General features: G+C 46.3%; 1 protein-coding gene across 4 annotated transcripts in view; it reads right to left on the bottom strand.

The window, feature by feature from the left end:
• ACAP2 (ArfGAP with coiled-coil, ankyrin repeat and PH domains 2) overlaps nucleotides 1–16,085 on the bottom strand; it is a 186,691-nt gene that overhangs the window by 53,691 nt on the left and 116,915 nt on the right. For all 4 annotated transcript variants that reach the window (XM_075340520.1, XM_075340519.1, XM_075340523.1 and 1 more), the window contains 5 exons: nucleotides 15,139–15,244; nucleotides 14,828–15,030; nucleotides 12,186–12,255; nucleotides 11,598–11,692; nucleotides 10,596–10,780 (listed from right to left, as the gene is read on the bottom strand). In XM_075340520.1, the coding sequence (XP_075196635.1) occupies nucleotides 10,596–10,780; nucleotides 11,598–11,692; nucleotides 12,186–12,255; nucleotides 14,828–15,030; nucleotides 15,139–15,244 (659 nt within the window). The remainder of the gene's footprint in view (nucleotides 1–10,595; nucleotides 10,781–11,597; nucleotides 11,693–12,185; nucleotides 12,256–14,827; nucleotides 15,031–15,138; nucleotides 15,245–16,085) is intronic.

Below are 16,085 nucleotides of genomic sequence, written 5' to 3' on the forward strand. Positions count from 1 at the left end.
CAGGACGCTCCCACAGCCCTGGTAGAATGGGCCTTCAGCCCTGAGGGAACCGGAAGCCCCGAGGAACGATAAGCTTCGAGAATTGGTTCCTTAATCCACCGAGCCAGGGTTGATTTGGAAGCTTGTGTCCCTTTACTCTGGCCAGCGACAAGGACAAAGAGTGCATCCGAGCGGCGCAGGGGCGCCGTACGAGAAATGTAGAATCTGAGTGCTCTCACCAGATCTAACAAGTGCAAATCCTTTTCACATTGGTGAACTGGATGAGGACAAAAAGAGGGTAAGGAGATATCCTGATTGAGATGAAAAGGGGATACAACCTTAGGGAGAAATTCCGGAACCGGACGCAGAACCACCTTGTCCTGGTGAAACACCAGGAAAGGGGCTTTGCACGACAACGCTGCTAGCTCAGACACTCTCCGAAGTGAAGTGACTGCTACTAGGAAAACCACTTTCTGCGAAAGGCGTGAGAGAGAAATATCCCTCATTGGCTCGAACGGTGGTTTCTGAAGAACCATCAGCACCCTGTTCAGATCCCAGGGTTCTAACGGACGCTTGTAAGGAGGGACGATGTGACAAACCCCCTGCAGGAACGTGCGTACCTGTGGAAGTCTGGCTAGGCGCTTCTGAAAAAACAGAGAGCGCAGAGACTTGTCCCTTAAGGGAGCCGAGCGACAAACCCTTTTCCAATCCGGATTGAAGGAAGGACAGAAAAGTGGGCAAGGTAAATGGCCAGGGAGAAAAACCCTGAGCAGAGCACCACGACAGGAATATTTTCCACGTCCTGTGGTAGATCTTGGCGGACGTTGGTTTCCTAGCCTGTCTCATAGTGGCAATGACCTCTTGAGATAATCCTGAAGACGCTAGGATCCAGGACTCAATGGCCACACAGTCAGGTTGAGGGCCGCAGAATTCAGATGGAAAAACGGCCCTTGAGACAGCAAGTCTGGTCGGTCTGGTAGTGCCCACGGTTGACCGACCGTGAGATGCCACAGATCCGGGTACCACGACCTCCTCGGCCAGTCTGGAGCGACGAGGATGGCGCGGCGGCAGTCGGCCCTGATCTTGCGTAACACTCTGGGCAACAGTGCCAGAGGAGGAAACACATAAGGGAGTTGAAACTGCGACCAATCCTGAACTAAGGCGTCTGCCGCCAGAGCTCTGTGATCTTGAGACCGTGCTATGAATGTCGGGACCTTGTTGTTGTGCCGGGACGCCATTAGGTCGACGTCCGGCATGCCCCAGCGGCAACAGATCTCCTGAAACACGTCCGGGTGAAGGGACCATTCCCCTGCGTCCATGCCCTGGCGACTGAGAAAGTCTGCTTCCCAGTTTTCTACGCCCGGGATGTGAACTGCGGATATGGTGGAGGCTGTGGCTTCCACCCACAGCAGAATCCGCCGGACTTCCTGGAAGGCTTACCGGCTGCGTGTCCCGCCTTGGTGGTTGATATATGCCACCGCTGTGGAGTTGTCCGACTGAATTCGGATCCGTTTGCCTTCCAGCCACGGCTGGAACGCCTTTAGGGCAAGATACACTGCCCTTATCTCCAGAACATTGATCTGAAGGGAGGACTCTGTCTGAGTCCAAGTACCCTGAGCCCTGTGGTGGAGAAAGACCGCTCCCCACCCTGACAGGCTCGCGTCCGTCGTGACCACCGCCCAGGATGGGGGCAGGAAGGATTTCCCCTTCGACAGAGAAGTGGGGAGAAGCCACCACTGAAGGGAAGCTTTGGCTGCCCGAGAAAGGGAGACGTTCCTGTCGAGGGACGTCGACTTCCTGTCCCATTTGCGGAGAATGTCCCATTGAAGTGGGCGCAGATGAAACTGCGCAAAAGGAACTGCCTCCATTGCTGCCACCATCTTCCCTAGGAAGTGCATGAGGCGCCTCAGGGGGTGTGACTGACCTTGAAGGAGAGATTGCACCCCTGTCTGTAGTGAACGCTGTTTGTTCAGCGGAAGCCTCACTATCGCTGAGAGAGTATGAAACTCCATGCCAAGATATGTCAGTGATTGGGCCGGTGTCAGATTTGACTTTGGAAAATTGATGATCCACCCGAAACTCTGGAGAGTGTCCAGAGCAATGTTCAGGCTGTGTTGGCATGCCCCTTGAGAGGGTGCCTTGACAAGTAGATCGTCTAAGTAAGGGATCACCGAGTGTCCCTGAGAGTGTAGGATTGCCACCACTGTTGCCATGACCTTGGTGAAGACCCGTGGGGCTGTCGCCAGGCCAAAAGGCAGTGCCACGAACTGAAGGTGTTCGTCCCCTATGGCGAAACGCAGGAAGCGCTGATGCTCTGGTGCAATCGGTACGTGGAGATAAGCATCTTTGATGTCGATTGATGCTAGGAAATCTCCTTGGGACATTGAGGCGATGACGGAGCGGAGCGATTCCATCCGGAACCGCCTGGTTCTCACATGCTTGTTGAGCAGTTTTAGGTCCAGAACGGGACGGAAGGATCCGTCCTTTTTTGGCACCACGAACAAGTTGGAGTAAAAACCGTGACCCCGTTGCTGAAGAGGAACAGGGATCACCACTCCTTCCGCCTTCAGGGTGCACACCGCCTGCAGAAGAGCCTCGGCTCTGTCGGGGGGCGGAGATGTTCTGAAGAAACGCGTCGGAGGACGAGAGCTGAACTCTATCCTGTATCCTTGAGATAGAATGTCTCTCACCCATCGGTCTTTTACTTGTGGCAGCCAGGCGTCGCAAAAGCGGGAGAGCCTGCCACCGACCGAGGATGCGGTTTGAGGAGGCCGAAAGTCATGAGGAGGCCGCTTTGGGAGCGGTTCCTCCGGCGGTCTTTTTAGGACGTGACTTAGACCGCCATGAATCTGAGTTCCTCTGATCTTTCTGAGGCCTTTTGGACGAGGAAAATTGAGACCTGCCCGCGGTCCGAAAGGACCGAAACCTCGATTGCACCTTCCGTGGTTGAGGTCTGTTTGGTTTGGACTGGGGTAAGGATGAATCCTTTCCCTTGGATTGTTTAATGATTTCATCCAATCGCTCACCAAACAAGCGGTCGCCAGACAATGGCAAACCGGTTAAGTACTTTTTGGAAGCAGAGTCTGCCTTCCATTCACGTAGCCACATGGCCCTGCGGAGTACCACCGAATTGGCGGATGCCACCGCCGTACGGCTCGCCGAGTCCAGGATAGCATTAATGGCGTAGGACGCAAACGCCGACGCCTGAGTGGTTAAGGACACCACTTGCGGGGCAGATGTACGTGTTACTGCATTAATCTGCGCCTGACAAGCTGAAATAGCTTGGAGTGCCCATACGGCTGCAAATGCTGGAGCAAAAGACGCGCCGATAGCTTCATAGATGGATTTCAACCATAGTTCCATCTGTCTGTCAGTGGCATCTTTGAGTGAAGCCCCATCTTCCACTGCAACTATGGATCTAGCCGCCAGTCTGGAGATTGGAGGATCCACCTTAGGACACTGAGTCCAGCCCTTGACAACCTCGGGGGGGAAGGGATAGCGTGTGTCCTTAAGGCGCTTGGAAAAACGCTTGTCTGGACAGTCTCGGTTTTTCTGGATTGCCTCTCTGAAGTCAGAGTGATCCAGAAACATATTTAAAGGGAACCTGTCAGCAGAAATTTCGACTTAAACCTAACAGATTCCCCCTCTGCAGCTCCTGGGCTGCATTCTAGCAAGGTCCCTGTTAGTATTGTGGCCCAAAAAAAAGTTTATATCGAGGTACCTTTTTGGCTTCTGATTCTCTAAATGTGTCACGGGGGCGGGCTGCCTGATGGCCGTTATTCTGCCCCCTGTTCCTGTATGCCGCCCCCATCGCCGATTTCTATACTTCTGGACGCCGCCCACTGCTCCAGCCATCCCCGCGCATGCCCAGTGCTCATCTCTCGTGGATGAGCACTGTGCCCAGTGTCACCGGTGGTGACGTGCGCGCAGGGTTTAGATTATGGGCGGTGCTGTGATGTTAATTACCAAGCAACCGCCCATAATCGCGGGACCGCGCATTCCCCCTCGGCCTGCTTCTTTCTGCGCAAGCGCGCTGCAGCTGAACTCCTCCTGATCGGTGTAGTCACTGCTCCGCGCTCCTCCCATCTATTTCCTGCCTCAGGGCAAGATGGGAAGGAGGTGACGTGAGTTCAGCTGCAGCGCGCTTGCGCAGAAAGCAGGCCGAGGGGGAATGCGCGGTCCCGCGATTATGGGCGGTTGCTTGGTAATTAACATCACAGCACCGCCCATAATCTAAACCCTGCGCGCACGTCACCACCGGTGACACTGGGCACAGTGCTCATCCACGAGAGATGAGCACTGGGCATGCGCGGGGATGGCTGGAGCAGTGGGCGGCGTCCAGAAGTATAGAAATCGGCGATGGGGGCGGCATACAGGAACAGGGGGCAGAATAACGGCCATCAGGCAGCCCGCCCCCGTGACACATTTAGAGAATCAGAAGCCAAAAAGGTACCTCGATATAAACTCTTTTTTTTGGGTCAGAAAGGGGCCACAATACTAACAGGGACCTTGCTAGAATGCAGCCCAGGAGCTGCAGAGGGGGAATCTGTTAGGTTTAAGTCGAAATTTCTGCTGACAGGTTCCCTTTAATGTACGCTTGGGAAACCTGAAACGGAATTTCTCCTGAGAAGCAGACTCCTCAATTGGAGGAGCTGGGGAGAAATATCCAACACCTGATTGATGGTCGCTATAAGGTCATTCACTACTGCGTCACCTTCAGGTGTATCTAGGTTGAGAGCGGCTTCAGGATCAGAATCCTGATCTGATACCTCCGCTTCATCCTCCAGAGAGTCCTCCTGCTGGGACCCTGAACAGTGTGATGAAGTGGAGGGAATTTCCCAGCGACCCCGCTTGGGTGGCCTGGGACTGCGGTCCGTGTCAGAGACCTCACCCTGGGACCTATGGGTTACCCCAGGGGTACTTTGCTGTTCCAATTGAGGGGGACCAGGGGTCAAGGATTGGACAGTGCCCGGGGCCTGAATCACCGGTCTGGACTGCAATGCTTCCAGTATTTTAGCAGTCCATTTATCCATAGTCTCAGACAGTTTGTCAGCAAAGGCTGCAAACTCCGTCCCTGTCACCTGGACAGTGGTAGCAGGTGGTTCCACCTGGGCCACCAGTCGCAGAGGCTCCGGCTGAGTAAGTGCCACAGGGGCCGAGCATTGCACACAATGAGGGTCAGTGGAACCTGCCGGTAGTACAGCTGTACATGAGGTACAGGTTGCAAAGTACGCCTGTGCTTTGGCACCCTTGCTTTTTGCGGATGACATGTTGTCTCCTCTGAGAACAATCCAGGAGGGTATATAGCCAAAAATCAACAGAGCGACCGTACAGTGCAAATGTATAGCCTATAAGCCTATATATATATATATATATATACACTTCGGTACTCAGTGGGGCCAGCACCACAGGTGCTGCTTACCGACCGCTCAGAGCGGTTGTGTGATCACCAGATTCCCTGCCTGGGTCTCCCTGTGTTGTCTCTCCTCTCCAGCGTCTGAATCGCTGACAGGAATGGCTGCCGGCGTTCTGTGGGGAGGAGGGGACCGTGGGCGTGCCCAAGAAAAGTGCGGGAATCTAGTGCCCCAGTGTACAGAGTGAGGAGGGAGGAGGATACTAATGTATGCTCCAGCCCTCAGCGCTGACGATCTGTGCAGCGTCCCGCCCTTCCCCTGACTGGCAGGCCTGTGGGCGGGAATATACGACACTAGGCCGCAGAAGCCGGGGACTAAAGTTATAAGCGCGGCCGGCAATAAGCGCGGCCGCGCGGTAGTCCCCGGCGCACTAACACACCCAGCAGTGCTGGAATGTGTATGGCACAAGCGCTCCATGCGCGGTAGTCCCCGGCGCACTAACACACCCAGCAGTGCTGTAATGTGTATGGCACAAGCGCTCCATGCGCGGTCCCCACGGGGACACAGAGTACCTCATAGTAGCAGGGCCTTGTCCCTGACGATACCCAGCTCCTATCCAGCAGATTCCCAGGGGCTGCGGAGGGAGCACGGTCTCAGTGCCTGAAGACCGATCCGGATCCCACTTCACCCAGAGCCCATTAAGGGATGGGGAAGGAAAACAGCATGTGGCTCCTGCCTGTGTACCCGCAATGGGTACCTCAACCTTAACAACACCGCCGACAAAGTGGGGTGAGAAGGGAGCATGCTGGGGGCCCTGTTATGGGCCCTCTTTTCTTCCATCCGACATAGTCAGCAGCTGCTGCTGACTAAGATGTGGAGCTTATGCGTGGATGTCAGCCTCCTTCGCACAAAGCATAAAAAACTGAGGAGCCCGTGAGGCACGGGGGGTGTATAGGCAGAAGGGGAGGGGCTTTACACTTTTAGTGTAATACTTTGTGTGGCCTCCGGAGGCATAGCTATACACCCAAGTGTCTGGGTCTCCCAATGGAGCGACAAAGAAATTGAAAGTTATTCAGTAAAGAAGTGTGAAACGTTAGCCTTGACTTTGTGTCTGAATTTGTCCTGAAGAGGAGAAGCTGCGGTGTCCCTGGTTGCAATGTGGAGGTGGCAGGAGTGCAGCACCGAAGAGAGACCCTGCCTGGAAGCAGGGGCTCGCCTCTGCCCACTACCACGGACCAATCCCACTTCCACAACAATTCCGATCTTCAAGATCCTATCCCAATATGTGGTAGGTGTAATAATAATATTAGCAAATACATTCAAGAAATGTAGTATAGATCTCCTAATATGGCCATATGTCTTACCTCATGTACAGGGCATTGCAGCGTAGGTTAGGACCAAAAGCAAATAACTGTCATTATATGAATGGACATAATTATGTATACCTAAGCTGCAATGCCTGCACAAGAGGTTAGAGACATGGCTAATCAGGAGAACTATACTATATTTGTAATTGGAGGTATTTGCTAATATTATTACAAATACTACATACTGGGATAGGATCTTGGAGATGAGAATAACCCTTTAAGTATGCCCCTTACTCCGTTTCTGTGTTGCGCTGGCTCTTTCTCCTAGCGCTATATTTCCTACTCCTCGCAATATTTCCCTCATCGACCCAAGGCAGTTCTGTTTCATTGCATCATGTCTCGCTCTCCCTCGCCAGCCCATGGCTGTTTCTGTCCTCTGCACCCCCTTCTCTTGGCATCGTCTCAGGTGCCCTGTGGCTCATGGGGCCATGCCACTTCCACTCTCAGTGGAGTGTATCGTGAAGCGGACTAGACGGTATTTTGACCACTTCCTACAGTGTGTCAGATCATTTCAAGTCTTCTCAGTATGGAGTTTCCGACCACTTCCAGCAGTAAGACAGACCAATAGACTGAGCCCTCTCATTAAAGGGGTTAAAGGGGGTATAAGTGACTATGTGCCTGCAAACTTAAGAATCCTCCCAGTGCACACACTGTGCATTGTGAGGATTTGCAGGTTTCTGAGCCAGGAACGGTGGTCACGTGATAGCTGCTGTGTGATATGCATGTTCCCGCCGAGAACCTGACTAGTGGGCGCAGCCTCATTCTATACAAGTGTATGGAGTGGGCACATTCGACTAGTAGGCACAGCCTTGCTCAATACACTTGTATGGAGTAAGGCAGTGCCCACTAGTTGGGTTCTGGCTGGGAACATGCATAACACAATTGCAGTCACGTGAGAGTCCATTCCTGGCTCAGAAAATGGTGAATCCTCGCAAACAGTGTACACACTGCAAGGATTCATCAGTCTGCAGTCACATAACTGCAGACTTATCATTTAAGACTGGACAACCCCTTTAAGTAAGATCATGTTACCGGACCGACGTTAGGCTATGTGCGCACGTTGCGTAAAAACATGCAGTTACGCTGCGCTTTGTAGCGCAGCGTAACTGCATGCGTCCTGCGTCCCCTGCACAGTCTATGGAGATTGTGCAGGGGCCGTGCGCACGTGGCGTCTAAGACCGCAGCGCTTCGGCTACTGCCGAAGCGCTGCACAAAAAGAAGTGACATGTCACTTCTTTCCTGCGCTTTGCCGGCAGCTCCTGCTCTGTCTATGGCAGGAGCTGCAGGCAGAGCGCATGGAATCGGCGCTCACTACGGACATTTCTGCAGCGATCTAAAGCGCACATGTGCTCTTCAGATCGCTGCAGAAATATCTGCAGGGCTAGTACGCAACGTGCGCACATAGCCTTACTCTGACTACTTCCTAAATTCCTTCAGTACTACAAGCAAAGATTTCCCAAATATGGAAAAGCACAAGAAAACCAAGCAGTGCTCTGACCAACAAGAGGAGAATTCCCAGCACATCATATTGAGCAAATGAGCCAGGTGAAACTGTGACCACCTCTTTCACCTAGTCAGTACAACAAGCGAGACCTCTCAGTACTAGTGGACTAGACAGGACTCTGTTGCACACTGCAGTGCTAAGATACGTGGAACAATGAATATGGGAATATAGACATGCATTGCTGCTATGAAAAAAACATGTAAAAATTGAGATACTTAGCACACAAAATTGGCTAGATTTTATGCGAGCCCAACAGCCAGCGGCAAGGCGACCTCATGTTTATTGGGTCCCTAGTAAAATAATGCTTCTACTTGTCCGCCCATAAATTGTAGGGGTTTTTTTTTAACCCAAAGAGAGGCATTAGTTTTCGAATGCCTGGTTCATCAACTTGAAAAGCCTTTGCATAAATCTGACTGCCAGTAGAGTTAGCATTGCCAGAGAATTTCCATTGTAGGTTGTATGCCATCACCATCTGTTCTTCAGCTCTGTAAGGCTGATACTTGATGCTCCCTCTTCACTCCTTCAAAATTTAACAGAGTTCTTACATTTGTGCCAGCTAAGACAAGTTGGAGCAGAAAGTTGCAACTGGTGGCAGTTGTTCAGGTGATAGCTAGACAGATTGCTATTCTCCCTTATACAGCACTGTCATTAAGTTTCCCACCCAGGAACTACTATGTGATTCCCTATGGTTTTCTGTGTCACCCAATGAGGCTCCCAAGAAAAGACGATTTTTGGTACTCAAGTAAAATCACTATCAAAGCCTTCATTAGGAAACACAGCACCCACCCTTGGTTGCCTTATTGAGCACATGGTTACGTTGTTGTTCTTCCTTTGTTTCTCCTACTACTTGCTCACTATCTGAGCAGATTGGTGCTGGTAGGTCAACTGTAGCTTGCTGGGAAAGAGCCAAGTCATTTCTTGAGGTATTTTACTTAGCGTCAGCCTCCTATTGGCAGCAGACTTCACCTATTGTTTGCTATGTCCTATGGTTTTCTGGGTTCCTCAATGAAAGATATGAAAAGAGCTGTGAGTACTAAAACTCCTCTTTTTATTGCTTGGAACAGCCACAGCTTTTCTCTCCTGTGGATGAACGGTGTGCATCTGATATCTAGCTTTGAGCAGATACTGTATATACTCGAGTATAAGCCGACGTCCTAAATTTTACCACAAAAAGCTGGGAAAACGTATTAACTCCAGTCTAAATCTAGGGTCGGAAATGCAGCAGCTATTGGTAAATTTCAAAAATAAAAATAGATACCAATAAAATTATGGCATCCAGTGCATGGGGCCGCCGCTGCTGTCATCGCTTTACTGCAATTGAATGCTTTGTGGCGCTGCGTTTTCAGCTTAAAAAAAGGCTACATTGAATCACGCAAATAGGGTTATATCTAACCACATCATATAAAGAAAACCTAAATGATCAGAGCTAACGATATGACATTTATACAGGGAATATTGCTGCAATGTTACACAGTAATTCAGAACGCATAAGAATGATTTATTTTACTTATAGATATATTAAAAAATGCAAAATAAATTGTCAAACCTTCAGCCATTGCTGGCAAGACTGTCAGTTTATTTATTGAATATGAGGACTATATGACAACCAGTAATGAGTGAGAGTACTCTACACTGCTTGTTACTTAATCGAGCATTGGGGTGCTTGAGTACTCGTAGAGCTCGGCCGAGTATCGTGGGTGCTTGGGATATTTCACCCGTGAAACAAGGATCACAATCCAGAGGGTCACTTCACTGCATGGTGTGTGCTGGCACCCCAGGGAGAGACAGTTGTCATGCTGTGGCTCCGTGCAGTGTGACCTTCCTTCGGCTGCAGCTTCCAATATACAGCATGGTCTCCATGATCCTGAGAATTATAGGTGGAGTGCAAAGCCAGGTGTCACCTATAATTCTCAGGATCATGGAGACCCCTAAGGTTGGGAAACGTAAAACTCATACAAGGTGTTCCCCTGGACATGCACTATGGATAGGCTATTAATATGAGATCAGTACAAGACAATGTAACCCATTAAAGGGTTTTAAATGTTGCTTAATTACATGGACGATCAGTTTATGTAATATTAAAAGATGAGCACATTTATGGGTTTGTGCTGATCATCAAATTTCCAACAAATTCTAGACAGAGGAACCACAGTGTTTTAACCTTTGCTGTCCTAAATGGTAATTCTGGTTATGTAAAGAGAATTTTCAGGTTCATTAGCTAGTATATGTAGTCATTAGTGGATCATTAAAATGTTAGTAAGTCTGCTTTCCCAACTACGACCAAATTGTTCTAATTGTACTTTTCTCTCCAGGACCTCATCTATGGGAGGTCATAAAGAAGTAATTTTAGCTGCAATGTTGTACTCAGTATGTACATAGACTATGGCTTACCTGAGGCTCTGGATGCAGTTCTGCTGTGCTCGTCTACACCTAAGCTTTTATCACTGGAGCTCAGGCGGTTCTCACTGCTCTTCCGGGATAACATTTTCTTCCTCGCCATCAGCATGGATTCAGCACTCTTATCCACAAATTTCTTCTCCACATACTTTGCTTTAATGTAGGCCTCTTTCTCCTGCCTTTCATAGTGTAAGGGAAAAAAAAGATACCCGTTACAAGAGTCTACTTCAGACGTTACCCAAAAACCTTCCACTCCTGTCTCCAAGACTTCTTTGGGCTGCATCAATTTTGTGGAATATGCTACCCCAGACAATCCAATTAACTCTCAGCAACCAGAGTTTCAAGTGTGCTCTAAAAAAGCATTTCTCTAGATTGGCCTATCGCCTCACCTCATTCATCTAACTATCCTCATTCTCTCTTCTACACACTCGGTAGCCCTTTGTACCTGGACTCGTACAGATACTCGCTGGAGACAGGTTCATTCATAATTATTTGAAGGTCCTATCTATTATTTTGATGCTGCACCTTACACCCCAAGCACTTTATTTTTATCCTTTGTGCCTCCCCTATTTCCTCATGACTAAGCTTGTGAGCAGGGCCCTCTCTCCTCTTAGTATGTGTTGGAATATGTGTTACTCTGTAAAGTCTTATCTTGTTTGTACAAGTACCCTCTAAATTGTAGAGTGCTATGGCATATGTTGGTGCTATATGAAAAAAAAAATCTTATATTATTTATTGACTAAAAGTAAAGCTAGCATTATGGGAATAAGCCATATCACCTTGGTGAATAAGCTCTACTTCATATGCATGCTGTCTGAGGCGCCAAGTTTGAACCTTTACTGGTAAGAGAATATCATGCAAAAATTCTTAATAAAGATTACGTTGGCAAAGTCATACATTCACCTTATTTCAATTTCAACAGTAAAATATCCCAAATAATAGACTTTTTTTTTATAAAAATAAGAAGATATAAACAGTTAATACAATAGAACTTACCGCTGACATCCATTTTGAGGCTTTTTTACTCCCATGGCATCAACACGTGCTTCATATATGCTATTTATTACTTCATTCCCCAATTCACACATCAGCTATGTTAAAAAAGGGGAAAGTTAAAATACCATAAATATAAAGGTCAATTTAAAGGCAATATATACATTTTATAAAAATTTTCACAAGTGAATTAAGTGTCAATGTATAAAAGGTGCAATCAAAGCTTTAAAGGGAATGAAAAAGTCTTGCTTCTACTCTTTTAAAGAATTTTGATATTTCATTTAAGACATCTCTAGTCTTAATAAACTCCTGAAGTATTCATGTTTGTACTTTTCATACTGACCACTGTGCATTTTATATAGCAGATCTCATTCTAATCACATAATTCCAATGTAAGGTAACCCTGTATTATAAAGATGCTCACAGGATCATCAGTGACAATAGGTGATGGTCCAATCTCCTCCCTCTCCCTGTACGGTGACCTCTGCACAGAACACAGAGCATGCCTAAACAATGATCCTATAATGATAATCTCCAGACTACAGGGTTCTATGGTTCATGTGTCTGCTACAAAGAAAATAAAATATGTACCTTTAGTAGTTCAGGCTCCCATGTGTCCAAAGTTAAAGATCGCACTTTCGAAAAATGAACACCAAGGCTCCTGATGTATAAAAAAAAAACAATGATTATAAATGCATCAATAGCTGAATATTAATAAAATCCTATATACTATTGTCCCTCTAACACTCACAATAACGTTAGAAAAACCGTCACGTCATTTTTTTTCATGTAAAATTAATGTGGCAAACGTCACAGCACACAGATCTGCACTGTTCACCCACATCGGCATCTAATGTAGGCACTTGCTCGTATACATATTCACTCTACATAACATACTCAAAAAAATGCACCTCAGGGACAAGTAATTTATTCTTTTTTTTAAGGAGTAATAACTTAAGGAAAAAAAAAGTTTTACAGCAACTGTAAAATACCTTGTATTTTTACACCATTTCATGATATACATAAGTGCCGATTCATCAAGACCATGCGTCTTAGGCCCCCTTCACACCTCAGTGTTTTTGGTAAGTGTGGCATCCATACATGTGACACTTAATTCACGGATACCACACATACCCAATGTAACCACACACACGTTCTGTTTTCCCAGCAGCACAGATTACAAAGGCCAATACAAATCTATGAGTTTGTGTAAACACGAACAGCACATGGATGACATCTGTGTGCTATACATGTTTAACATTGAAAGTATCGGAGAAGCTTTGCAATTTCATTTCCTATACCCATACCAGAAAAAAACTCAGCTCTGATTCATGAAGAAGTCCTTGACTGCAGTGAGATTTCGAGCATAAGTAACACCACAACGCATCATGAAGTAGAGGAGCTATGGCGCCTCGTCCCCCACCCAACACCCGCAGCACCCCATCCCAGCTCTGGCCGTTTTGTAGGAGGTGGGGTAAAGTACCATGAAAACACCAAAAGTCGCAAAAAATGTTGCGCAACTCCAAGCTGAACAAAAATTTTGCAGCTCTTCAAAGCAATTTACAACAGTATTTAAACATGATCACTTTATTTTGTGATTCAGTATGATTACAGCAATACTAAATTTGTATTGCTTCATAAATTTCATACAATAAAGTCAAGATTCATAAATTAACTGAATTTAAAAACTCTTTCCTTCCAGGTCTCCTTTTCTAAGTTTTATTTTCATTTTATTTCTATTTAATTTTTCCTTTCCTATTTTCTTTAGTTTTCTTATCTCTATGATTTTTCATGCTTTCTTTCTTCTGTTTTTCTTTTCTTGTTCTTCTTTATTTTTCCTAATGTTCCACTTATTCCTATCTGTTTCTCATGCTTTCTTTTTTCTTAATTTTTCACATTCCTTTTTTTTTGCACCTCGCGCTCATCTAGTGGTTCCATGTAAATGATTTGTATAGCTGTCTTCATGGAACAGGCACTTACATTTTGTCATACATTGTTAACCACCCCTACAACACTTTCAACACGCCTACTGCATATGACATTATGGTGACTTACTTTAAAGGGGTTACCATTAGTAGACAACTGCTTTTTAATCTGAATGTTAGCCCTTGTTAAACAAAAACCACCTACCTTTGCCTCCAGTGCCAGTGCCGTTCCAGCAGTGTAGGCACTTGCTCTCCAAGGGTTCATGTGAGGTTATTACGTCAAGCAAGACCCGAGCTCATTAAGTGCCAGCTTCACTGTCCTCCCGTCTTCCAACAATAGAAAGCGAGACCACAGCTGCAGCTCTAACTTCCTTTTGATGTTCGATTCGTCCGAAGGTGAGGACACTGAAGCCGACGCTTATTGGGCAGTTTACACATGACGTAATAAGCTCATGTGAGCCCTAAGAATACGAATGCAAACACATTGAGAAGGAGTTGTGCTAGTAGTAGGTATCTCCTTTAAAGCAACTGCCAGATTTATAGGTTATATGGCCTAGCTCTCAGCAACAGTGGTCACCATCCACATAGCACTTTCTCTACACTCTTACCCAGAAGATGCTATAGCACTTGGTGAGTTACTATTTACTTTGCTCTCATTACAGCATAACCTTTTTATCCTTAATTGATCATTACAGTCTCCATGATGATGCACTCAGCCCATACATCTGTCTACAACATTCCTATTACCCAACAATATGACAGTATAGTGCTATGCAGGTTATACATTTAGCTTATACCCGAGTCCACATACAGTTCTAGGATATCATAGCTACCTATTTGACTTGTACCCCTATATATTTTCTTTTTAAAGGGAATGGGTCACCAGGTTTTTGCCACTTCATCTGAGAGCAGAATATTGGAGGCAAAGAGATTCTGAAAGATTACTGTGTGCAGCCGTTCTGACTTTACCTCAGAATTCAGATTCCCATTAACTCACAATATATATCAGAACCCTTGTCTTATGGGCAGGCTCTTCTTGTCTCCTTTTTTCAGCATATTCACAAGCGATGAATATGCCTTTCACGTTTGTTAGGTTTATTATGATTTTTCCATTTTTTCTTATGTCATATTATTTTCCCAGTGTATGTGTGATAAAAATCATTGTTGACCAAAATTTCACATGATTTGTACACTGTATTGGACCACACAATTAAATAATTATTCCACATTATTGATTGAAGAGTGCCGGAGTCTTTTCTAATGATCAACAAGCAAGTCAGAAATATGGGTGCAGCAGCAACTGCTTACCTGTGAATTCCTGAGCATTCAATGCATAAAGTGATGCCAAGATTAATACTGGCCCAGCGAGGATCAGGTAAGCCACAATCACAGCACTTTGTATTACCAGGAATACATTGTACTCGCTTCAGAGCACTCTCCCCTTTAACCAGTTTCTCTTTTGTTTCCGACACTGGGCTAGTGCTTGACAAGGTAGGCTTTTTTTCCATTTTCTAAAGCAAAATGTAAAATAGGATTGAATAAAAAAAAAAAAAAAATCTAAAAGTATATGGGCCTATACCCAGTGTGTGCATATCTACAATGCAGAAATATAAACGGACCTCTGCTTCTTCCCCTTTTTCTCGGTAAGCTGTAGCAATACTGGTCTGAACAGCTTTGATCCATGCTTGGCGCAGCTTCTCAGAGTCAGCCTGCAGAATACAGCTCCTGTAAAGTGGACCAGGATAAAACGTAAGTTTCATTCCATACGTTAATTAACAATAATGATGTTTTAATAACCACAATTTAACTTCTATAAAATGTACAGTATACATGTGCAAGCACTAGAGGAAAAACATAATAGTATTTTTTTTAAGGGCACGACCACCAGCGCATAATAGATTGTCACCAATGAAAGTGAGCATGTTAGGACGGATGCTTGTGAGCATGTGTAGTAGAAATCTCCACTGCTGAGATAACCTATACCATGTACTGTCATTCAGAAAGGCAGGGAGGACAGCAGTGTGAGTGGCCTCTTCTTAATTCATCATCTCTGGTATCTCCAGTATTAGATTAGGAAGGCAGGGTGGACAGCAATGTGAGAAGAATATTCTTATTTCAGGACGCCTGATATCTCTAGTATTGGATTAGAAAGGCTGGTTGGATTGCAATGTGAGCAGGATCTTCTTCTTTTCTCAGCACACCTGATATCACTAGTATTAGATTATAAAGGCAGGGTTGACAGCAATGTAAGCAGTCTCGTCTTATCTCAACATGCCCGAGATTTCCAGAATTACATCAGAAAGACATGGTGGACAACAGTGTGAGCAACCTCTTCTTACCTGAGAACTTCTGTTATTTAAGCATTAGACCAGAAAGACAAGGCAGACAGCAGTATGAACAACCTTGTCTTATTTCAGCTCTCCAGGTATTTCCATATTATAACAATAGACAAAGAAGAGAATTTTGTTTACTTACCGTAAATTCCTTTTCTTCTAGCTCCTATTGGGAGACCCAGACAATTGGGTGTATAGCTTCTGCCTCCGGAGGCCACACAAAGTATTACACT

The sequence above is a fragment of the Anomaloglossus baeobatrachus genome, chromosome 3, assembly GCF_048569485.1.
Source record: "Anomaloglossus baeobatrachus isolate aAnoBae1 chromosome 3, aAnoBae1.hap1, whole genome shotgun sequence".
NCBI classification, from domain to species: Eukaryota; Metazoa; Chordata; class Amphibia; order Anura; family Aromobatidae; genus Anomaloglossus; species Anomaloglossus baeobatrachus.